The sequence below is a fragment of the Apteryx rowi genome, unplaced genomic scaffold (genome assembly GCF_003343035.1).
Source record: "Apteryx rowi isolate R43461 unplaced genomic scaffold, aptRow1 scaffold_88, whole genome shotgun sequence".
NCBI classification, from domain to species: domain Eukaryota; kingdom Metazoa; phylum Chordata; class Aves; order Apterygiformes; family Apterygidae; genus Apteryx; species Apteryx rowi.
The window spans coordinates 354,661-374,528 of NW_020451182.1; the positions used below are offsets into that span (position 1 = coordinate 354,661).

The window sequence follows — 19,868 nt, forward strand, 5'->3', positions numbered from 1 at the left end:
GGTTTTGAGGGTCTCTGTTATGGAGAGTTTAGTTTGAGGCTCTGCAGTGGAGATTCAGTCTCTGTGTCACTTACTGAGCACCAGTAGCCCAGTGACATTTCTGGGCCTGGCCCCGATTTTACAGTGAAGGGAGAGCAGGTGGTTGCAGGGAGAGCCAAGCTAGCGGCTCCTCTGCCCCTCCACTAGGCGCTTGCGTCCCTCTATGATCTGCTGCACAGCTTCATGGTCATCTAGGGTAGTTAGGTCCCCAAGTTCACTGGCCTTGTCCTCCACAATCTTCCTTAGCACCCGACGCATAATCTTCCCAGAGCGTGTCTTGGGCAGCCTGTGTGTGACCTGCGACAGGAAACAGCAGAGCTAAGGCTAAGGGAAAGAGGTTGGCCAGGCTGCAGGGGTAGGTGTTGGACAAACCTGTAGTTGTTACCTGAACGTACTCTGGAGCTGCATACTTAGCAATCTTCTTTGAGATCAGCTCTCGTAGCTCAGCAGTAAGAGTCTTCTGTGTGTAGCCACTATCCTTCTTGAGCACAACAAATACATAGGCTCCTGGCAGAAGGACCACCGCATTACTGACTGCCACACACAGTGTGTGTTCCTGCGAAGCTACGTGGGCCTAGTGCCAGGAGAGGTGTCTCTCTGCTGGTTAGCCTCAGGGAATGCTTTGCAGTCTCAGCTATAAGTGCTTTTGGCCACAGTGCTGCTGCCTTGTTGCTTCTGCCTTATGCAAAGCAGAACTGGTCTCGCGTGTAGGTTGACTGCTGTGACCCCCTAGTAACGTGCTGTACCATGGGGGTGAGTGTGACAGTGCCACTTGCCACTGCAGGACATAAGCCAGGGGAGAGGGATTTCAGGAGCAAGAAAGCAAGTGCCTCACCTTCTCCCTTGATCTCATGTGGATAGCCGATCACAGCAGACTCTGCCACGGCCACGTGGTGATTCTGGAACAGAACAGGGCTGTGGCTCAGTTCGGCACTCTCGGCAGGCTAGCTGCTGCTCAGGAACTGCAGCAGTTATGCGGAGAGACAGTGAAGGGCCTCAGACGGCCTCTGCCCTTTTCCCTTCCTGCTCCAGTCCCCATCTCTGACCTCTTTAAGCTTGTGCTTTCTAGACCCTGCTTTGTGCCTCCAGGCTGCTCTAGCAAGTCTTGTAACCTTTACTAGCTCATAGATGCACCCTGGTATCACAAGGATGGGGAAGGGCATGCCACTGAAGTGCCTGCTTGGCTGCCACGTTGGGATTCACCTGCTTACAGCATGAACCTTATTAGGCTCTGTCCCTCCCTTACTGCAGAGGCCAGGGAGATGCATGGAACCTGCTGAGTTGAATGTCTTGACCTCTGCACTAAACCAATTGGACCTGGCAGAGGAAGGGGGAGTTTAGTGTTGGGCATAGCACAGCCATGGTGTAGATACCAGGGGACCTCCCTAAGCAGAAGGAAAAGCCTAAACCTTGCTAAGGTGGTGGCAGTAGCATCAGGCCCGTGGTACACAGAGGGATGAGTCCAGGTGATGGAAGTCAGGAGCAGAGCCAGAAAGGGAGGGAAGCTGTTCCCACAGGCAGGCAGTGATCCACCCTGCTCCTGCCACTAAAGCAACAGAATGTTTTTGGCCTGGTATTTCAAAGGGGCTTCTCTTGAGTGCCACCAACGCTATATCACTGCCCCCTCAGATGGCTTTACCTCCTACCTACACCTCTTACCACAACATCCTCCACCTCTGCAGTGCCCAGCCGGTGCCCACTGATGTTGATGATGTCATCCAGCCGTCCTGTCAGCTGGTAATAGCCCTCATTGGTACGATAAACACCATCTCCAGTGAAGAAAAACCCTGCAGTGGCCAGAGCCATCAGTCATTTGTTGCACTGAGCATGAGCAATCCCCCACTTCCTTCTCTTGCCGATTTCTGGGACATAGCAGACCCCCTTCTCCCCCATGTGCACTCTGCTCCTTCCTCTCAAACACTCAGTGTGAAGGTGCCTACCTCCCTTGCTAGTGTTTCACCTCAGTTGGTACCTGCTGCATCATCAGGGCCTTCCCTTAATTCTGTTGGGAATTCCTAATTCTGTTGGCTGATGCCAGACCCTCATCAGTGTGAGCCTCAGGCCTTTTGCCCTAGTACAGCCCCCTGTGGTCCTGCTACTTCTCCCCTTGCCTTCGTGTTAGGACACCCATACTCTTGGGCTTGCTCAATGCCTCAGGATGGGTGGCAGGAGCCTACAGGATTTACAAGACAGAAGCACCCAGAGGCTTCTGCCTTGCTCAGGGGTTTCTGGGGGCAGAAGGAGAAATCCACTGTCCTAAAAAAGCATGTGTCCCAGTGTGGAAGGTGGGTTAGAAAGGCCCATTCCCATGGTAGTACTGGACCTGAGGCATGGTGAGATGAAGAGCCTCAGCACTGCTGAAAGTCTGTGGAAGAATAAAGCAGCAAGGCCAGCTCTCCCGAGTTCTGCCCCTGGGCAGAAGACCAGCACCCCCTCAGTGACCTGCCTCTCATTTTCCTTACCTGGATAAGGAGTCAGGTAGGTTTCCAGAAATCTCTTGTGATCATTGTAAATGGTTCGTGCCATACCTGGCCAGGCCTGTGAGATGCAGAGGGCTCCAGAGATATTGTTTTCCAGAAGGACATTTCCCTGTAAAATAGTTAGCCTTTTTAATAACCATGTCTGAGGATAATTGGGATGTTCAGTTATTGCCTTACTTCTACCATTATGCCTTGCAACAACCCCCTGCCAGAAGTGCCAGGGAAACAGTGAGGAGAGTCCTATGTACCCAGCTCCAAGGGGGCAGGCCCTGTCTCTCCCAGTAAAGCTCTGCAGGCAGCTGCCTACTATACTGGGATGCACAGCCCCTCCAGCTAGAAGCCCAGCTATCTCAGTAGGGCCTTGACTCCTCTTTCTTTCTTTGAGTACCAGTAACTTGTTTTAACCAGTGCTGCTGGCACAGTTAAATGTAGCACAGTGCAGAGGAGCTGGACAGCTGGGCCAGGGAGCCTTAGCAGAGTGTGTCATTTCAGGACAGAACAGCCTAGAAAAAAGCGATTTCTGCACCAGTTGGAAGATGTTGCTACCAGCATCGTTAATCCCATTCCAGTAAAGAAGGTTGCTGGCTAACAGGCGAGAAGGAAAGACACGCCTGTAGATTACCACTCCCTTGAGCCAGCACAGGCTACAAGTGAGTGTGGGAAAGTGGGCCAGTGTCTGAGCTGCAGGTTATTAAGGTACCTTATCATCCAGGAGGCAGGGGCTGATCCCAAAAAAGGGTCTCATGGCCATGCCTGGAAGGATCTCGTCTCCAGGATTAGAAGGACGGGGTGAGATACAGATGCCTCCCGTTTCTGAAATAAACAAGAATGTAATGCTGAAAGCTAGGGAGAGAAGAAAGCCAGGTAATACTACTGAGACATCAGCCTTCACCTTGAACGTCACTGCACTTTGCTGGACTGCATGCTGGGCCTGGGCTTGCCAGAGACAAAGCCATTTTGCTAGAGAGCTGAGAAAGGCTCTTTGTAGGAGGACAATCCTGCTTATTTACTTCAGCAGCGATCTGCTCCCTACAATCCACTTCCCCATGTTTAGCTGGGTTAGTTTTAAAGACCATTTGTCTCTATCACATTTTGATGCCCATGGCCTTTTGTCTTATGGAATTGCTCATACAAGTGTGTCAGTAACAACTATTCCCTCTTGGCCAACAAAACAGCAGTTTACTCCTAAAGCTTGAAAGAAGAGAAGCTGGCCATGCCTGGAACAAAGGGTCTTATGCATCTTACCAGTTTGCCACCATGTGTCCACTATCGGGCACCGTGCCTCGCCAACCACGCGGAAGTACCACTCCCATGCCTCCTTGTTGATAGGTTCCCCCACTGCAAGGGGAAAGGCAGATGGACAGAGCTGAAAGGCCAGGTCAAAACTAAAGCAAGGCAGAGTCACCCTTGCAACAAACTACTACTGCTATAATGGCCTCCTCCCATTTTCTGCTGCACTTGGCAGAGGGAGAGGACATGGGGAGAGGCCCTCTCCTGGCTGTTTTACTCTCTGAGAGCAGCACAACCTGATGTCCAGGTCCAGCCCAAGAATTTGCTGATCCAGCCCATGCCACCAGTGCTTACCTGAGCCAAGAACCTTGAGAGAAGAGCGGTCATATTTCTTCACCCATTCATCACCATATCTCAGGAGCAGGCGGATGGCAGTGGGTGCCCCATAGAACTGATTAATTTTTAACCTCTCTACTGTTTCCCAGTAGCGTCCTGGAATGGAAACAGGGTCAGTAAGCACCTGCACAGGTTCCTCCAGCCTGAGCCCAAGATAGTGGGAGAGGAGGTGACGGCAAGGGCTCTCTAGCAGTACGTGGACCTGGAGCCAAGCTAACCTCCCCAGGGCAGGACTGAAGCAGTTCAAGAGGAGCAGTAGCCTCTTTCCTTCCACATGACCTAGCTTCACAGCTCTCCCTGCTGCAGGGAGGAACAGGGAGAAACTGCATCATCCATGGAGAAACAACAATGACTTCCTAACAAAAGAGAGACTCTTCCTCTAGCAGCTCTGCCTACTCCCTCTCCACAGGGCACAGTCTGTAGTCTCCACTAAGCTGTTCTACTACCAGACTCCCATCGCTCTCACGGCAGCAGAACCAGTGATCCCTGTGAAGTGGCATCCAGGCCTTCCCTTCTCATGCCATTCTGCATGGCACAGACACAAAACCTCACTTGGCATTAAAGCAGTCAGCTCCTTGCCTCCTGCAGTTTTTGCAAGGTGCTGTTGCATTTCCTTGCTCCCACAAGTTGCCTTCTCACTCACCAGGGTTGGGATGGACAGGAGTGCTCTCAAAAAGGACTGTAGTGCCACCATTGCAGAGGGGGCCGTAGACCACATAGCTGTGCCCAGTGATCCAGCCAATGTCTGCCATGCAACCAAAGATGTCCCCATCTTGGTAGTCGAACACATACTGAATAAGGGAGGACAGACAGTGAGTGGTATAGCCTGGATGCAGGCCCTTCCCTCCTGCCAAGGGGGACAACTAAGATCAGTGTACCCTCCCAGCTCTAGTGCTATTGCTCACTGCATCCCTCTGCCTTCCCACCTTCCCACCACCCCCAGCAGTGGCACCTTGTCCCTGCAGAGAGTTTTTTTAAAATGTTATCCAAAGGGGTTAAAAAAAAAAAAAAAAAAAAAAAAGCAATTCAGGTGCTTTATGAATGTGCAAGAGAAGAGAAACACACTTTTTAAAAGCCCCAGGCAAATCTGCTCTTTTCCCCGGAGAGCTACAGTATTTCCTTCCTTCCTCTGGTGTCCAGACAAAGCTAACTCAAGTACTCTTATAGCATGAAAACTGGAGAACTGTTGGTGAGGAGGGTCCCTCTGTACCCACATGACCACATGGAAGGAAAGGAATTGTAGGCAAGGGCAAGGTAGTGGAGGATGCCCATGAGCCACCCCCAGACACTGCTGGACTCCAAACCCACTGTAACCACTCAGGAAAACCCTGAACTCATCAGAGAGCTCAGCAGAGGAGCACTGAGGCAGCAAACAGCTACCTGTTGGACAGACCATGCCATAGTGCCCTTACACAGCCAGCAGTACAAACCCCTTGAGCACGGTGCTCTGGGAAGCTCTGCTCTCCCCAGGCAGGATGTCATGAAAGAGAAATTACAAAGGACCTACAGTGGTCAGTGGAGCTGCTCAGTTCAAGGAAGCGATTGTGGCACTGTAAATAATAAGGGGTAAATAGGTGTTGGGGATTCCTTCCTTCCCTTCCCCAAAGTAACACAACAGAGTACAGTCAATGAGAATGAACAGCTGTTAAGTTAACCTGACAAGGGCCGTTCCTAATTGCCACTGAGGAACCCCTGAGACAGATCCCTGGCATTCCCTGTGCCTCTATCTCTCACCTTCCCTGCTGGAATGAGCAGCTCTGACCTCTTGTCCATCCCTCAGACTGTCCCTGGACTATATGACTAAGCAGGCTCTTTCCACCTCACCTGCTATGTGCAACTCAAGTGCTGCTGCTCCCATTTTATGTGAAGATCCATTTTATGAGAAGCTAGATCCCTCCCTCAGCCCAGAGCCACCCCAGCTGCCCTCTGGAGCTGACACCTCTCTGCCTCAACTGGGTGACCCCAGCAGAGAGCAGAACATGCTCTTATTTCCACTGCCCCATGTCTTCCTCAGAAGACCCCTGGCTCTAAGGCTGCAGTATTGGGAAATGAAGTCTGTTCTATGCAGGGCAGGATTTACAGCTGTCAGACTGGCAGCAGCATGTCTACTTTCCTCAAGTACTTTCCTTCATTTCCTTTGCTCAATGCCAGGAAAATTCCCAGGGGCCCGACTCCTACTAGCGCATTGTTTCTCGCCTTTTGCTCTGGAATCTGCTATTTCAGACCTTCGCGTCTCTTATTACTGCTCCCTGCGTGCAGGCTGCCAGTTCTTTGCAAGGGAGAGCTGGCCAGGGCCTCAAGTGCTCCAGGGTGTTTGTAATGGAAACTTTCCCTGCTTGGTCTGTCTCTCTTTAACTCAGCAGTGAATTATGGCAGCAGCAGTCTGTCACATCCAGCTGAGGGAAGTTAGCAGTAATTAATGCCAACCCTGTGTCATGGTTTCCAGAGCACCTGGATGCTAACACAGCCATATGCTGCTTGCTCCCTGTATTTCCATCCCAGGAGAGAAGTCCCCAACCTCTCACAAACCAGCTCTGATGCCTTGGGGTTCCCAAACCAAGCATTTCATGCTATGCTGATGATAGCAGGACAACTGCACGACAATAGGGGACTCAAGAGGGTTAAGCATCATGCTGAGTATAGCTGTACAAATAGTTTAGCTCACAGCAAAGCCAATGGCTTCCACACATCTCCTGCCTCCTCCCACTGCATACGCCCCACAAGGTCTGGCCTCCAGCATTCATGACTGACAGACAGGACCCAGCCAGCATTGAGTTCGCTGTCCCACAGGGTGTGAGGTCTGAAACATGACTGAAACTTCAGCCATGTAGAGGGAGAGCCAGACCCAAAGTAAAGGGACTGTTTGGAGAACTCCCTCTTCCAAGGGACTCCATTTAATGTTTTAGAAAAGATCCCTTCCCCAACCACTTGGAGGGACTCCTGAAGCCAAGTGCTGCTTCATACTGCACTCAGTGCCCTTTTAACCAGCTCAGTTAAGGTTTGCTTTGGGGATACTGCCATAGGGATTAGAGGCTTCCCTCTTCTTAAAAATCATCCACACTGTTCAGGTATGGACTCTTTGTCTTTAGGGCACTCTTCAGTTTTTACAGCTATCCCCAGATTTGCCTCTCCCAGAAATGCTACCTTTGATCTCCCACCTGAGCTGGGATTGTTAGGCTTAGGGGAGAAAGTCTGGAGTTTCAAGAGCAAATTGGCTGCTTCCTCATCACCCAGCAAAATAAAATTTCTCTAGCAAGGCTGAGCAACCCAGCCAGTGACTCAGCATAGGACAGGGCAGGGAAAGAAAGAACAAAAGCCAAGAATGTAGCTTGGAGGGGTATGTGTTTAAGAATCCCTATTCCAGAGCACATGTTGCTCTCCCCCACTACCTGGATGGAGATGCACTCCACTAGGGCTCCCAGAGATTTTGCTCTGGATGAAGGTGTGCTCTTCACACAACAAGATGGCAGGTCTATTTGCTGCGCTGCCTATGAACTACTAGCTCATGAGTACTATATGTCTGGGATTCATTACCTTATGTGTGAGAGCAGCATAGAGCAAGTAACCAGCTTGGGAATGTACCAGGCCCTTGGGTTTTCCAGTACTGCCTGACGTATAGAGAAGGAACAACATGTCTTCGCTGTCCATAGCGACAGGCTCACAACACGCATCCTCTTTTATCATTTCCTGCAACAGAGAGCATTCAGAGTCTCTCAGGTTTCCCTGTGTTGTCCATACACCTGCTTGGTTCATTAATCATTTGCTGGAGTCAGCAATGCACTACAGTGCACTTCATACAGGCATGCTTTGGCTCACTCCTCTGATAGTCGACACTGACTGAGCCCACAAAGTCAGGTCTGGCAGGGTGACAGCACTGAGCAACACAATGACAGACTTGGCTTCTGCACAGTGCTGCTTACATCCCAAAAACACCTCCTTGTTCTGGCCTGGCTGGAAGTGGCAGGAGAACCCACCTCAGAAACATGTGTGCACAACATGTTTACTCCACCAGCCAGCCCAGGCCCCAGCTCACAACAGCCCCAGCTCAGCTGCCTCCTCTCATGCCTGCTCCTGTGTGTTGCAATTTCTTCTTCACTGCATCTCTCAGATCTGTCCCCAGATGAAAGTTAAGCTCACACCTTGATTAACTCTCACTTTAACCACTGGATCCCCCATTTCTCCCCATCCAGTAGATGTCAGATGTTGCTGCCTGTAACCGTGCAATTTGTCCATCATAAGATTCCTTCACTGGCTTCCTTTCATCAACTGATCAGGACTTCTTGTCCCACAGGCCTTGCCCACCTCCCTTCCAAGTCTTCCTCTGACCACCTCTACCACCCTACTCCCATTGTATGGACCTCCTCCGCTTTTGTACATTCTCTCCCCCTGCTCATGAGTTTGAACTCTCTTTTGCCTTGCTGAGCTGGCAAAACACTCTCCTCAGAGCAGATGTCCTGAGTAAGAGACAGCTATTTTTACACAGTCACTTCTTGGACCAGCACATAAGTCTTCCAGGAAGCCTTTCTAACAGTAATTGATTTTAGACATGATGAGCACAGACAGTGAGAACTCTGTTCAGTTCCAGGGAGCCAAGAGAAATGCATGACAGGGTCTCACCTCTCCAGAAAGAGTCAGTACTCCATCCTGGCAGCCTGGACATCACTTCTGCTGTGAACAACAGGCACACAACCTCCCAATCTGCTCACCTGGGCACAAGCTGCCAGCTGCACTCGCAGAGAGTGCCAGGTACATGGGCAGAGCTGTGTTTGACCTCTGTGGGACACTAGGGCTGGGCTCACAGCAAGTGCATCAGCATGGGGCTGGGGTGTTCTTAGCCCCTAATCCACACTGTCACAGGCTCTCATTTGTGCTGCCTGCCCATGACAGTAGAGGGATGGCTGTGGGAAGATCGACAAGTTACCTCTCCTGAGTGCTCCTGGGACTGTCCTGGACTCACATGCAGCTCTAGCTCTCACTGCTGCAGTAGGACACCATTCCCCTCTTGTGTCAATGCCAGCAGAGCTGCTGGGGCCAGCCAGGACCCACCCTTCCCATTCTGTCCCTGCTCCCAGAGTGCACTACCCAGGAGAAGTGGAGTAGCTTTGGGCAGCCTCTCACCTCCTCCAGCGGCACATCCAAGGCTGTCATGGGAACCTTGTTGTCAGTCCTCATTGAAACCAGAACACGTTTCACTCCTGGGCATTGCTTCACAGCCTCATCCACCATCTTCTTTAGCTCAATGACCTTGCCACCTCTGAGCCCCTGGTTCACTGTGATCACTGTCTCTGACTGGGCTGCAGAAAAAGAAGAGCCATGTAAACAGCTCTGCCCCTCACCACCTGTCACACACCAGTCTGGCTCTACCATGTACCCAGCATTTCCCACCCTGCTCCTCTCACTCCATCTCCCAGCCCCTGATACTCATATCCTCTGTTTAACAAAAACAGTGGCTTTTTATCTTTGTTTCCCATTCATTCCTGGCTGTGTTGTGCCCCCACAGAGGAGAAGCTATATCCCAGCCCCTCACTCCCTTTGATGAGGGAAAGAACCAGCCCACCCCTCCCTTATCCCAGGAAGGCTTGGCAGGCCACTGCTGCTCAGAAGGGCTTATGCTAGTTCATTGCAGCTAGGCAAAGTCCCATGGGCTAAAAGATATTTAGTGAACCCATGCCACTTCGTGGGGTACCAATCCCTGCTCCACGGCCATATATCATGGCAGGACATCCTCACTTAGCCCAGGGAGTCTCATCCAGAAGCACAATCTATACCAAGCCTACACCTCGGTTGGGCTCTGCTCAGGTGTCATGGCTTGAGAAGTTTGCCACTGGTAGTCTTGACTGCAGGAGGCTACAGGCATAGTCATCATGCCCTGAGCTCCCCAGCTACTGAACCAGCAAGCTCAGTAGTGCCCAGCAGTCCCCGAAGGGATACATGGGACATGCCCCTTTTACCTACTGGCTCTTACCATCCTGGATCCTGTCTGCCAGGGACTCTGCACTGAACCCAGCAAATACCACAGCATGCACAGCCCCTATCCGGGCACAGGCTAGCATGCTGGCCACGGCCAGAGGGCACGGGGGCATGTAGATGATGACCCTGTCACCCCGTTTCACTCCCTGCCGTTTCAAGGTGTTTCCCAGGCGGCATGTCAACTCCAGCAGCTCCCTGCCCAAAGAAGCAAGGGCGTAGTTAGAAACTTTCTTGCAGATCTTACCCACATGCATGGTGGGGTGCCTCCCTCCTCTTGAGAGCCTTTCAGAGTCACAGATACACACCTTACATCCCTAAGCACCCTTATCTTCCCTTACACTGGAAGCTCATGGGAGAGCTGTGAACATGTCAGTGGGAAGGAAGGGAGGAGACAGTCGCTAACATGGGCCATTACTCATGGAAATAAAATAAATCAGAATGGCCTCTGTCTCTGTACAGAGCCTTCCTCTGATCCGCACATCACTACCCAGTGCTAGAGGCAGGCCATAGGGCCAGCAATGGCCACTGGTGATTCCTGTGGCTCAGCAAATTCACAACACCTCAGTTATCTTGTTGACTTTTCCCATTAGGGCCTGCACTTTTCTCATTAGCCCACACAACTGGAGCAACACTCTCTCCCCTGCAACACTAGAGGATATGCACGAACAGTTAGGTATCTTCCTCTCTGGAAAAAAATAAAAAATAAAATAAAATAAAATTGTGCTTTGTTAAAGCTGGGAAGGCCAAGTCCTCTGGAGCTTGTGCCCTACAAGAGAGAACGACAGCTGTAGCAAACTGGTGAGCAAAACAATGGCTTTCTCAGTGAAGGAGTGTCACTCCCAGAAACAAAAGCTTGGGTTGTCAGTGACTCGTTTCATGGAAGGTCTCTCCAAAATTAGCTGGAGAGATTGGTGGGGGGAGAATGGTCATTTGTCATGTGAGGCCTGGAGCTAGAGAAAACAAAGGACTTGTTCTGTGTGCAGAGGGATTGAAGTGGAATCTGCATGGAGACTCAGAGAGTGGGTAAACAGAGGAGGAAGGTGGGAGGTCCCAGACCAGTCTGCAGGGTGGGACAGGCAGTCCCTGCAGAGATCCAGGCCCAGCAGTAATGCCCACATATGCATGAGCACTTAATTTCCCAATACCCATGGTCACCAGAGGTTCCAGCAAAGAGTAGTGCCTTCCCTGCAGCTGTGAATCTGGCCTCTCCTGCAGAGCATTTACCTACAAGTTTAGGCACTAGGAACACTGCTGGGAACACACATATGTGACTTTCCCACAGGGTCTTACCCACAAGCATTGCAGTGCTGTCAGGAGAAGTTTGTGTCTGCCTCCCCAACAGGGTAGGGACCGCACAGGGCCAGAGGATTAATCAGGGGGTAGGCTGAAGTCTCAGATCTGCTCAGGCAAGCCAACAGCCACCTGCTGTTGATCTATCTATGCTGAGGGATGCTGTATCCCTCACATGACACACATCAGCAGATCAGTTCAGCCCTAGTGCATGCTGCAATATGTCTCTTATGCACACTCAGAGGTAAGTACCAACCTGTAAGTGACCCGTACCTCCTCCCCTGGTTCATCCTTCTCCCAAATTAAGGCCACTTTATCTGGGGCTACATGGACATGTCGGTCCAGACAATTCACTGGAAGAGAAGATCCACTGTCATTGCTGGGGCAACTCTCAGTACCTCTTAATTCCCAGAAAGCCAGTACTGGCAGTCCCATTTTCAGATCACACTGAGGGCTGAGTGGGATTTTGCTTGGCATTTGCCTTCTGCTTACACTGGAACCCATCTTTGCTGACACCAGCCAGCAGGTCAACAAGCACCATCCTGAGCCTGATACATCCCTCACGACACCAATATACACTAATCCTCACTATCAGCCTCCGCCTTATTTGCAATCTAACACAGTCCAGTACACAAACCGCCTAAAGTCCCTTTGGAGGCCACATCTCCACTGCCCCCTGTGGGCCTCAGAGGGCCTAGCAAACATTAACTCAACCATCACTCTCCGCAGCACTGACTTGCTATTTCCTCCACAGCGGACTGTGGCAGTTTTTTCAGTAGCACTGAAATAGCAGCTCCTAAATAACAAATTTAGGACCAAGTGAAAATCTGTTCAGGAAGGCTGCACTGTCCAAGATGTAACAGAGCCAGGATGATGACTGCAGAATCCCCTGGGCTTGTAGGGCCATGGGAGGTTGAGACTTTGGTTGTAATTCTTCTGCCAAGAAAACTTCCTCGCATTGCTGGCAACTGCAGTTTCATCAGGAGCCTTGTATCATTCAGTGTTTTCCTTTGGTCTGCTCCTGAGGTTGAGATGATGCAAGAGCCATAGTTTACATATATAAAAAAAAAAACTTTTCTCCTGAACATTTGTAGTTTTCCAGAAGAAAAATAAACAAACAAACCTGGAAGTGGGAACAGTAGGATCTCAAAACCCAAAGGCAAATAACTTTGCTCTTCTGCCCAAATGGATTACTTTACTTAAGACCTGATTTCTGGGAGACTTATTTTTGATTTGAGCTCTGGGATCAACAGTGGGGTGAGCAGGTTCATGTACTGAGCCCAGTGCCATCAGCCCCTATTTTTTCCTATGGCAGGACTCCTAAGGCAGTCACCCCCAACCCAAGCTTAGAAGAAAACACGGCTATGAGGGCCTACAGTATTACTCATTGCTCCTGTATTTTGCTTTCTGCAGATACATATGGAATAAACCAAAACAACGCTGCCTGCTGAACACTATGGGTTCGGCACCGTTGCCTGTGGTCCTGCACAGCGGAGCAAGGGACCCATGGAGGCTGAGTGGGGTTTTGCTTGGCAGAGCAGCAAGGCTCCCAGCTCACACCAGTCCAGATGCAACCAGTCCAGTGAGACCCAGTCCCACCCTCATGACCAGTCATGTCCCTACACAACCGTCCTAGCTGGGCCAACTGTACCTTACCGGGATCCTCCCACTCCTGCCCTTGACCTCTGTGCTCAGATCTGCTCCCAGGGCTAAAGCACATCACAGGGAGGGCTCCTGCGCAGTGAGGGGCAGACAGGGCATCCCAGGACAGCCCACCCTCTGCTTTGCTCTCCTCCCCCAGAGGCCAGCTGCTGGATCGTGGTGCTCAGCCACTTCCCGCAGGCAGAGGCCCCCTCCCACGGGGCAGCCTGGGGACAGGGAGCTGCTCCTTGCCTTCCCTGCTCCCAAGCTCAGCGAGCCACAGTCCCCCTCCCGGGGAGGTGCCTCAGCCGGGCCCAAAAGGCACGGGGTTCCCGAGGGACTGGCCTTGCTCCTTACCGGCCACGTTGAGCTGTCCTCCCAGGAACCAGGCGGCCCGGCCCTCGCGCAGGCTGCAGTCCTGGACACAGTGGAAGGGAGTGATCCAGGTGAGCCGGCTCCTCCCCAGCACTCCCCAGAAAGCGTCCCCCTGCTCCACCGACACCTTGTACAAGCCCTGGTGGTCCTTGGGCCCTGGGAACGCAGTGGCTTCAGGCATGTACGCCGTCAGGGGCCCACGGCTCCAGCCTCGGGCTGTCGCCGACCCTCGGGGGCACCTGGAGGCCTGGGAAAGAGCCGTGGGGCAGCGAGCCCTGGCCAGCAGCCAGGCCATGGTCTTGCGGCACAGAAGGAGGGGTGTCACTGTCCGGGGAGGAGACGGATACCTGGAGCCCTCTCTTCTGTTCGGGGCGCCCAGCCCAGGCAAGACGCGCCGCGATCACAGTTAGCTGCGTCTCCCTCCAGCCGTCAGACGCAGACACCCGCTGCACAGGGAGCCCCCGGCACCCCTTCTGCCCCTGCCTGCCTCCCTCTCCTCCGCTCTCCCACACCAGCACAGGCAAAGGAAATACAGTCCCTTTTAAGGGAGGGGAAAGGGGTGTGTTGTGGAAGTATTTGACTCAAAATAACCTTCATGCTAATCTGAGTTCTGACGGCCTCTCTTGAACTGGAGCCAGGCTCTGCTGCTGCCCAGGCTCCCCGCAGCAGCTGAGGCGCCCAGGCCCGGCCCCGCCGGCCACCTGGGCCGCAGTCGGCCCCAGCCCTGGCCCCGCTCCCCGCAGCGCCCCACTGGCCCCGCACCCGGCCCCCCGCTTCACCCCATGCCTGGGGCGCCCCGCACCTGGCCATGCCCGCGCCCGGCCATGCCCGCGCCTGGCCGCAGCCACCCACCCCCACGCAGCGAGGCGGCGACGTCCCCAGTGGCTCCCRCCACCACCGCCGCCTGGGCAGCCTGCCTCCTCCTGTCCCCCGCGACTGCGACGTCAAGGCTGGCTCCCTCCCCATAACGCCAAGGGGTGTCATTACTGCCTYGTGTGCCTGGCTGAGGTTTCTGTACCTGTAAAACAAAGGTCACCTTCACGCCGGACTCGGATGACAGAGGGTCCTTTCCTTCCTAGGATTCAGGCGTAGTCCYTGCGCACTGATCCCTCTGGCAGGGAACACCTGCCATATCACCCCCTAAGTCTCGCCTCCCTGCTGTCAGAGCTGTCCCCTCCTGGGGACATGCATTTCCTCCGATAAGCTGGCCCAGGCTCTCTGTCTCCTTCCAAACGTTTCAGACCAGTCTGTAACCACAGGAGGGACGAGGAGCACCAAATGAGGCCTTGGTGGGGCAGGGAGTGGTGGCTTGGCATGAAAGACTGCAGCACATCTCCCTACACCAAGATCTCCCACCCCTTGAACAGCTTTCTTCTGCCTTCCTTTGCTTCAGGCTCTACATAGCTAGTGTTTTTAAGGCAAAGAACTTGGAGATTCTCTTAGCTTTATTGACCAGGTTCCCCTCCCTTCCCAGGGGCACAAGTGAAAAGCAGAATAAGCCTCCCCCTCCAAGCAGGGCTGACCTCAGCCAGGCACACCAATGGGATCAACAACAGATCAGGTTAATACACCTCTGCTTTGCTCTTCATAGCGTGACTCCACTTGTGCTCTGTAGGTCTGATAAGTTTGCTGAACAGGTTGGACACCAACACTGGGGAGAGGCACTTTTTGAAGGCAGGTGCCCTCATCGCAGACCACGCATCTGATTTCATATCAGAGCTGCCCGGGGATATCCTAGGGCTCTGCCCCTCAGGGAAACACAGTACTGGAGGTTTACAGCACCCCCACAAAGCCAAGCTCAAGCAGCTTGTCTTTCCGCAAGCAGTCTCTCTCATTTCCTAGGCACATCTGCTCTTCCTCAGTCTTTTCCCCCTATTGGACATCAGTTTTTTCCATAAGAGCATCCCCAGACACCCTTAGCAGGACAGGCAAATCTCAGCTTCTTCTCTCATAATTCAGTATGAGATCCCCATACTTTCAAATCAGAGCTCACATTGCTGGAAATCCCTTTTTTTGCCCTTCCCTCTAAGCAACCTTCCCTGCGCTTGCACCAGCTGGCTGCAGCATCTCCCCATCAGGCCAGCTGGGGCCTGTAACCTTGCTCTTACCTGGCAGTGCTGGCAAGTTTGTCCAAAGGACTGCCCAGCTCTCTAATGCTAGGGTGTGTGTGATATGAGGTGACCCAAAGCACCAGAGTTGTTCTGGATGCTGAAATCGTTTGTTCTCTGACCAGTTGTACACAATGATGCACAGCTTCTGCACCAGGCACAACTGCACCCTCTTCAGCTTTATCATCAGCTCTGGAGGGAAAGCAGCACCCAAGCCCCATCTTCTCCATACCTGGGTAGGAAGGAGGATGTAGATCTCTCTGTGCTGCTTTGGAGCTCACTGAAATCGACCCCTTCCTGGCTAAGACCTGGCATCTACCTCCCTCTCTGTTTTTCTCCCCTCCCCACCCCAGCTCCTTCTTTAGCTGTCCATTGAGAAGTAATGCACCACACCACCCTGTTAGCTCCTCTTGGAGCTACCTCATTAGGAGTATTGCTAACATCCCCAAATCACGAGATATCTTAAATTCTTAGCTGTCTTCTTGGGTTTGCTTGGGCTCTTGGGCTTCCCTGCCCTCAACTGGTGTGTGCACATGTGTGCTCAATCCTCAGGTGATTAGTGCTGCTTACTCTGCACAAGTAATTACAGTCATTAGGTCTTTTGCTGCTCTGTTGTAGGAGATCTCTTTGCCTGATACTTTGGAGCTTCTTCCTTTTCCCTATAATGAACAGTTCAAATGAATAAATTTTCTATCCACCTCCTAGGATTTTTCATTCTTTCATTCTCTGCCAAGCCTCAGCTGTGCACCCTTCTCCCCTTTCAGAGAAGGGGGATGAGGGGAGGGAAGGAAAGGAGCAGACTTATCCATCACCCAGACAAGAAAACACTGGAGCCCCGCAGAAATCAGAACAGTTTTTGTGTTGCTTGTTGCTTTTCATGGCCAGAGTCTCCTCTGGACTCTGACTGCCTGGAAGAGATGGTGATGCTACCAGCAGAAATGGGGAGAGTATTAATAAAGCTTGAAAAATATCTCTAAGGAGGAAGGAATGGATAAGTCTGAACTAGCTCCACTGAGGAGTCCTGACCATCTCTGGTACAACTGGGTTTGGTCAGAGCCCTGGCAGAAGTGTGTCCCCTGACCACTAAGACCAGAATCTTTTAAATCTGGAAATGAAGTAAATGAAATGACAGTTTACCCAGTAGCCAAAATATATCACAGCGCCTCTTCCCTCTAGGATACGGAGATGCACATAGCCATTCCGCCCTGTCTTCAGAGATAGGACTCCTGTCTGTGGGAATCTGTGAGGTGGATATTGACAGTCAAGGATCCCAGAGAGATGAGGCAATGCATGGCAGCCATCATACCATCTAATATTAGGGGCTGTTGTAAAAACTTGCACTTCTAAAGAGCAGAGTCCCCATAGCTCAAGTGAGGGAACTGTGATCAGAACCTGAAACAGATCCATTTCCTCCATGGATCAGTCAAAGCACTGGATGGACAGCACACGCTTGCTGTAGGGGCTGCAGGCGTAGATTTGTAGGGAATCCAGTATCACTGGTTCCTGGAGAAGCAGAGCTGATGGTAATGTACAAGTTGGTGATATTTGCTGAGGGCTAAGCAAGTGCCACAAGACCTGGCAGAGACACCACCAGGTAGAGACAGAACAGCAGGATGTTTGATTTGGGACTCATTACCTTAAGGGTAATTTGGAAGGGGATGAGGAAATGGGGTTTCTGATTTAGCAGCCTGATGTTGCTTTCTGCATGATTGCTTTTCACCCCCCGGAAGAGAAAGGGGACCCTTCAATGGGTATGATGGGTTACCCAGGCTTTCTCTACCACTTTTTACTGAAAAGGTTGTTGACATTTCTGGTCCACTGAGGAACAGCAACTCTCAGACCTTGTAACTTGGACACAGGTATAAAGCCATCTCCTACAACAGGCATCCTGCCCAGGTCCTGATCAAACTCTGATGTCAGGCTGTTTTCCCCCATTTGTTTCAGAGGAGGCTGTTCCCGTTAAATGCTCCTGTTAGTGCCTGGCCCAAAGGTATTTGTAACCATCTGGTTTTGTCCGGCACTGTTCTGTACTTCAGAGCTGCGGTCCCTGACCTTGCTAAGATGGGGCCATGCTGCAGGCCATATTGTACCTTGCTCTCTCCTCTTGCTATTAACTCTTTAATTTCCTGTGGTCACAAGCAACATTGATCAATCTTACTTGCAGCAAGCCTCCTGCAGGCTTGTGTGAGGGGAGCTGTTAGCTGTGTCATCTCTTGTGCACCTCAGGGTATACCCTCCTTGATTGTTTGCAGAGAGGAGTCACACCTCCTCTCAGCCTTTATTTATTTTTAATCTCTTCTCATATGATATCTCCCCATTCCCTTAACTGAGTAGCCCTTCTCTGTACCTTCTTTGGCTGAATTCACCTTTCTTCAACAAGGGTGATCAGACTTGTACACAGTATTCCAGTTTAGTTTTATTCTTGATCATATCTTTACAGAAAATGGCACATAAATCACATATTCTGAATGACTAGAAGTTGTTACAGTTCCATACCTCAAACACCTCAATACTGAATTCTTTTCTCACTGTATATACATTATTTACACACCATGGGCTATAATCTAACACATCAAACAAACTGGGGACAAAGACAAACAGCTGTATGGAGGGTGTTAACCTTGACAGAATAAAAACAGTAGCTCTGGGGAAAGGGTGCTCACAGTTGAAAGCAGGACAGAAAGGGCTGTGTGGAAGTCACTGTCCTAGGGCCTTTGAGGTGAATAGTGCCTCATCAGGGTGGAAGGGTGGTGGTACCATGGAGCGCTGCTAGAAACAGCGGGTTTGGCTGTGCGGGTCTGCGTGTATGAGTGTAAGGTCAGTCAGGAAGCGTATGTACATGTTATAGTGTGTATCGGGGAGGGGGTATCTGCATGGCTCTTGTTCCCTTTGACACTCAGAGACAGAGTTGGGCAAACTTAATTCARTAAATACATTTGGCAAGTGCTGTTGCCTTTCCTGGAAGAATTTATTAGGTAAGTGTTTTCCCTGGTATTTGACCTCTCTGGAGGGGTGTAGGAGACTCCACTGGGCTCTTGATGTTTGGGATGCCTCTTATTCTCAGAGCTCTTCTGGGGGCCCTGGACTTGTCTGGCTCTCGTTATCAGCCTCGTGGGAGCAGCCTGGCCCCCCAGGTATGTTGCACAGCCAGGGCCGTGTTGGACCCCATGTTCAGTCCTCAGTAGGGAGGTAGAAGCCGGACAGTTCTTGGGAGCAGTTTGAGGCAACTTCTATCCCAGCTGTAACGAGCCCATGCCCAGAGCACAGCACAGCTTCAGGGACTGCACCAGCCCTGCAGGCGAGGGAGGCAGAGCCAAATCATCTGCAGGGCTTGGAGGAGCTGGCTTGTGGTTACCACAGGCGGATGCAAGCCTTGCGCGCCTGTGGGGCTGCACCAGGTGCAGCGTGCACGTAGTCAGGCAGTGCTGGCTTTGAAGCTGGCCTCTGATTGCACACGGAGAGTGATTGCATGGACTTGGGTCACCTCTCACGGGAGGTGGGAATGGGGGGGTCGCGCCTGCAGGTGAAACCTGCTGCTCCCTGGAAAATGGAGACCAAAATCAACTGCTCAAAATCAGCCGCCCCCTTCCCCGCAGACACCAGCGCTGAGTCAGGAGAAACACATGTGGAAGGTGCAAACCACCATTGGAAGAGACTCACTGTTTCATGCAAACGCTGCCGTGGCTTTGCCCTCTGCAGCCTGGGGCAGAGCAAGGTGCTGGTGCGGGCGCCGGTGCTGGGGAGGCCGCATGTCTGTGCTGCCAGCCGGCTCCTGAAGCGCTGCAGGCCAGGGGCGAGGGCAGGGCAGCGGTGTCCATGCAGCCCCTGGGCAGGACGCCCAGGCCTTTCCCATGGATGGCCAAGGGCAGTGTCTGTGTGGGCAAGGGGGAGCCCAGCCGGGGGCAGCTAGGAGCCAGGTACTAGTGAGGAGAAAGGTGTGCATGAAGGAGGGAGATGGCAGCAAGGGACAGACTCACTCCATGATAGCGGAGGGACTCCTCACAGGAGACTGGATGGGGACGGGGTCTGAAACTTGATGGGTTGGACCCAAAGCTGGTTGTGAAGCTGTGCCGGAGGGACCCAGAGCCTCGGTTTCCTCTCAGATAAAGACAGGGACAGTTTCCGATCCCCCACCAGGAGTGGGGAAGGGGGCAATACGCCTGAGGGCATGGGAGTGAGGACAGGGTACATCTGCGGGGAACGGGCTCTGGACACCCCTGCCAGGCAGCCCTGGGGCTCGGCCTGTGGCTTCCTGAAACGCAGAGACCGTGGCGGCCTCGCTCCCCGGGCAGGGGTGGCCGGAGGGCCCTGGCAGTCTGAGGGGAGGCTGCGGCCCCCA

General features: G+C 52.3%; 1 protein-coding gene across 1 annotated transcript; it reads right to left on the bottom strand.

Moving 5' to 3' along the window:
- Positions 1-37: 37 nt before the first annotated feature.
- LOC112977927 (acetyl-coenzyme A synthetase 2-like, mitochondrial) lies at positions 38-13,716 on the bottom strand. Its single transcript, XM_026090859.1, has 14 exons — positions 13,404-13,716; positions 11,662-11,758; positions 10,111-10,310; positions 9,264-9,439; positions 7,680-7,832; positions 4,789-4,936; positions 4,104-4,241; positions 3,765-3,857; positions 3,220-3,332; positions 2,502-2,628; positions 1,699-1,826; positions 875-938; positions 425-546; positions 38-336 (listed from the first exon to the last, which is right to left on the bottom strand). Exons 1-14 carry the CDS (start codon positions 13,714-13,716, stop codon positions 160-162), a joined length of 2,049 nt encoding a protein of 682 aa, XP_025946644.1. The 3' UTR covers positions 38-159.
- Positions 13,717-19,868: the final 6,152 nt, after the last annotated feature.

What these genes read in the sequence shown, in the direction of transcription:
- LOC112977927 (XM_026090859.1), bottom strand. Translation starts at nt 13,716, where the DNA reads ATGGCCTGGCTGCTGGCCAGGGCTCGCTGCCCCACGGCTCTTTCCCAG. An exon ending in GAGGTACGGGTCACTTACAG is followed by an intron (nt 10,311 to 11,661) that starts GTTGGTACTTAC and finishes TTCTTTGGGCAG; the next exon opens with GGAGCTGCTGGAGTTGACAT. An exon ending in ATGCTGCTCTCACACATAAG is followed by an intron (nt 4,937 to 7,679) that starts GTAATGAATCCC and finishes TCCCTTATTCAG; the next exon opens with TATGTGTTCGACTACCAAGA.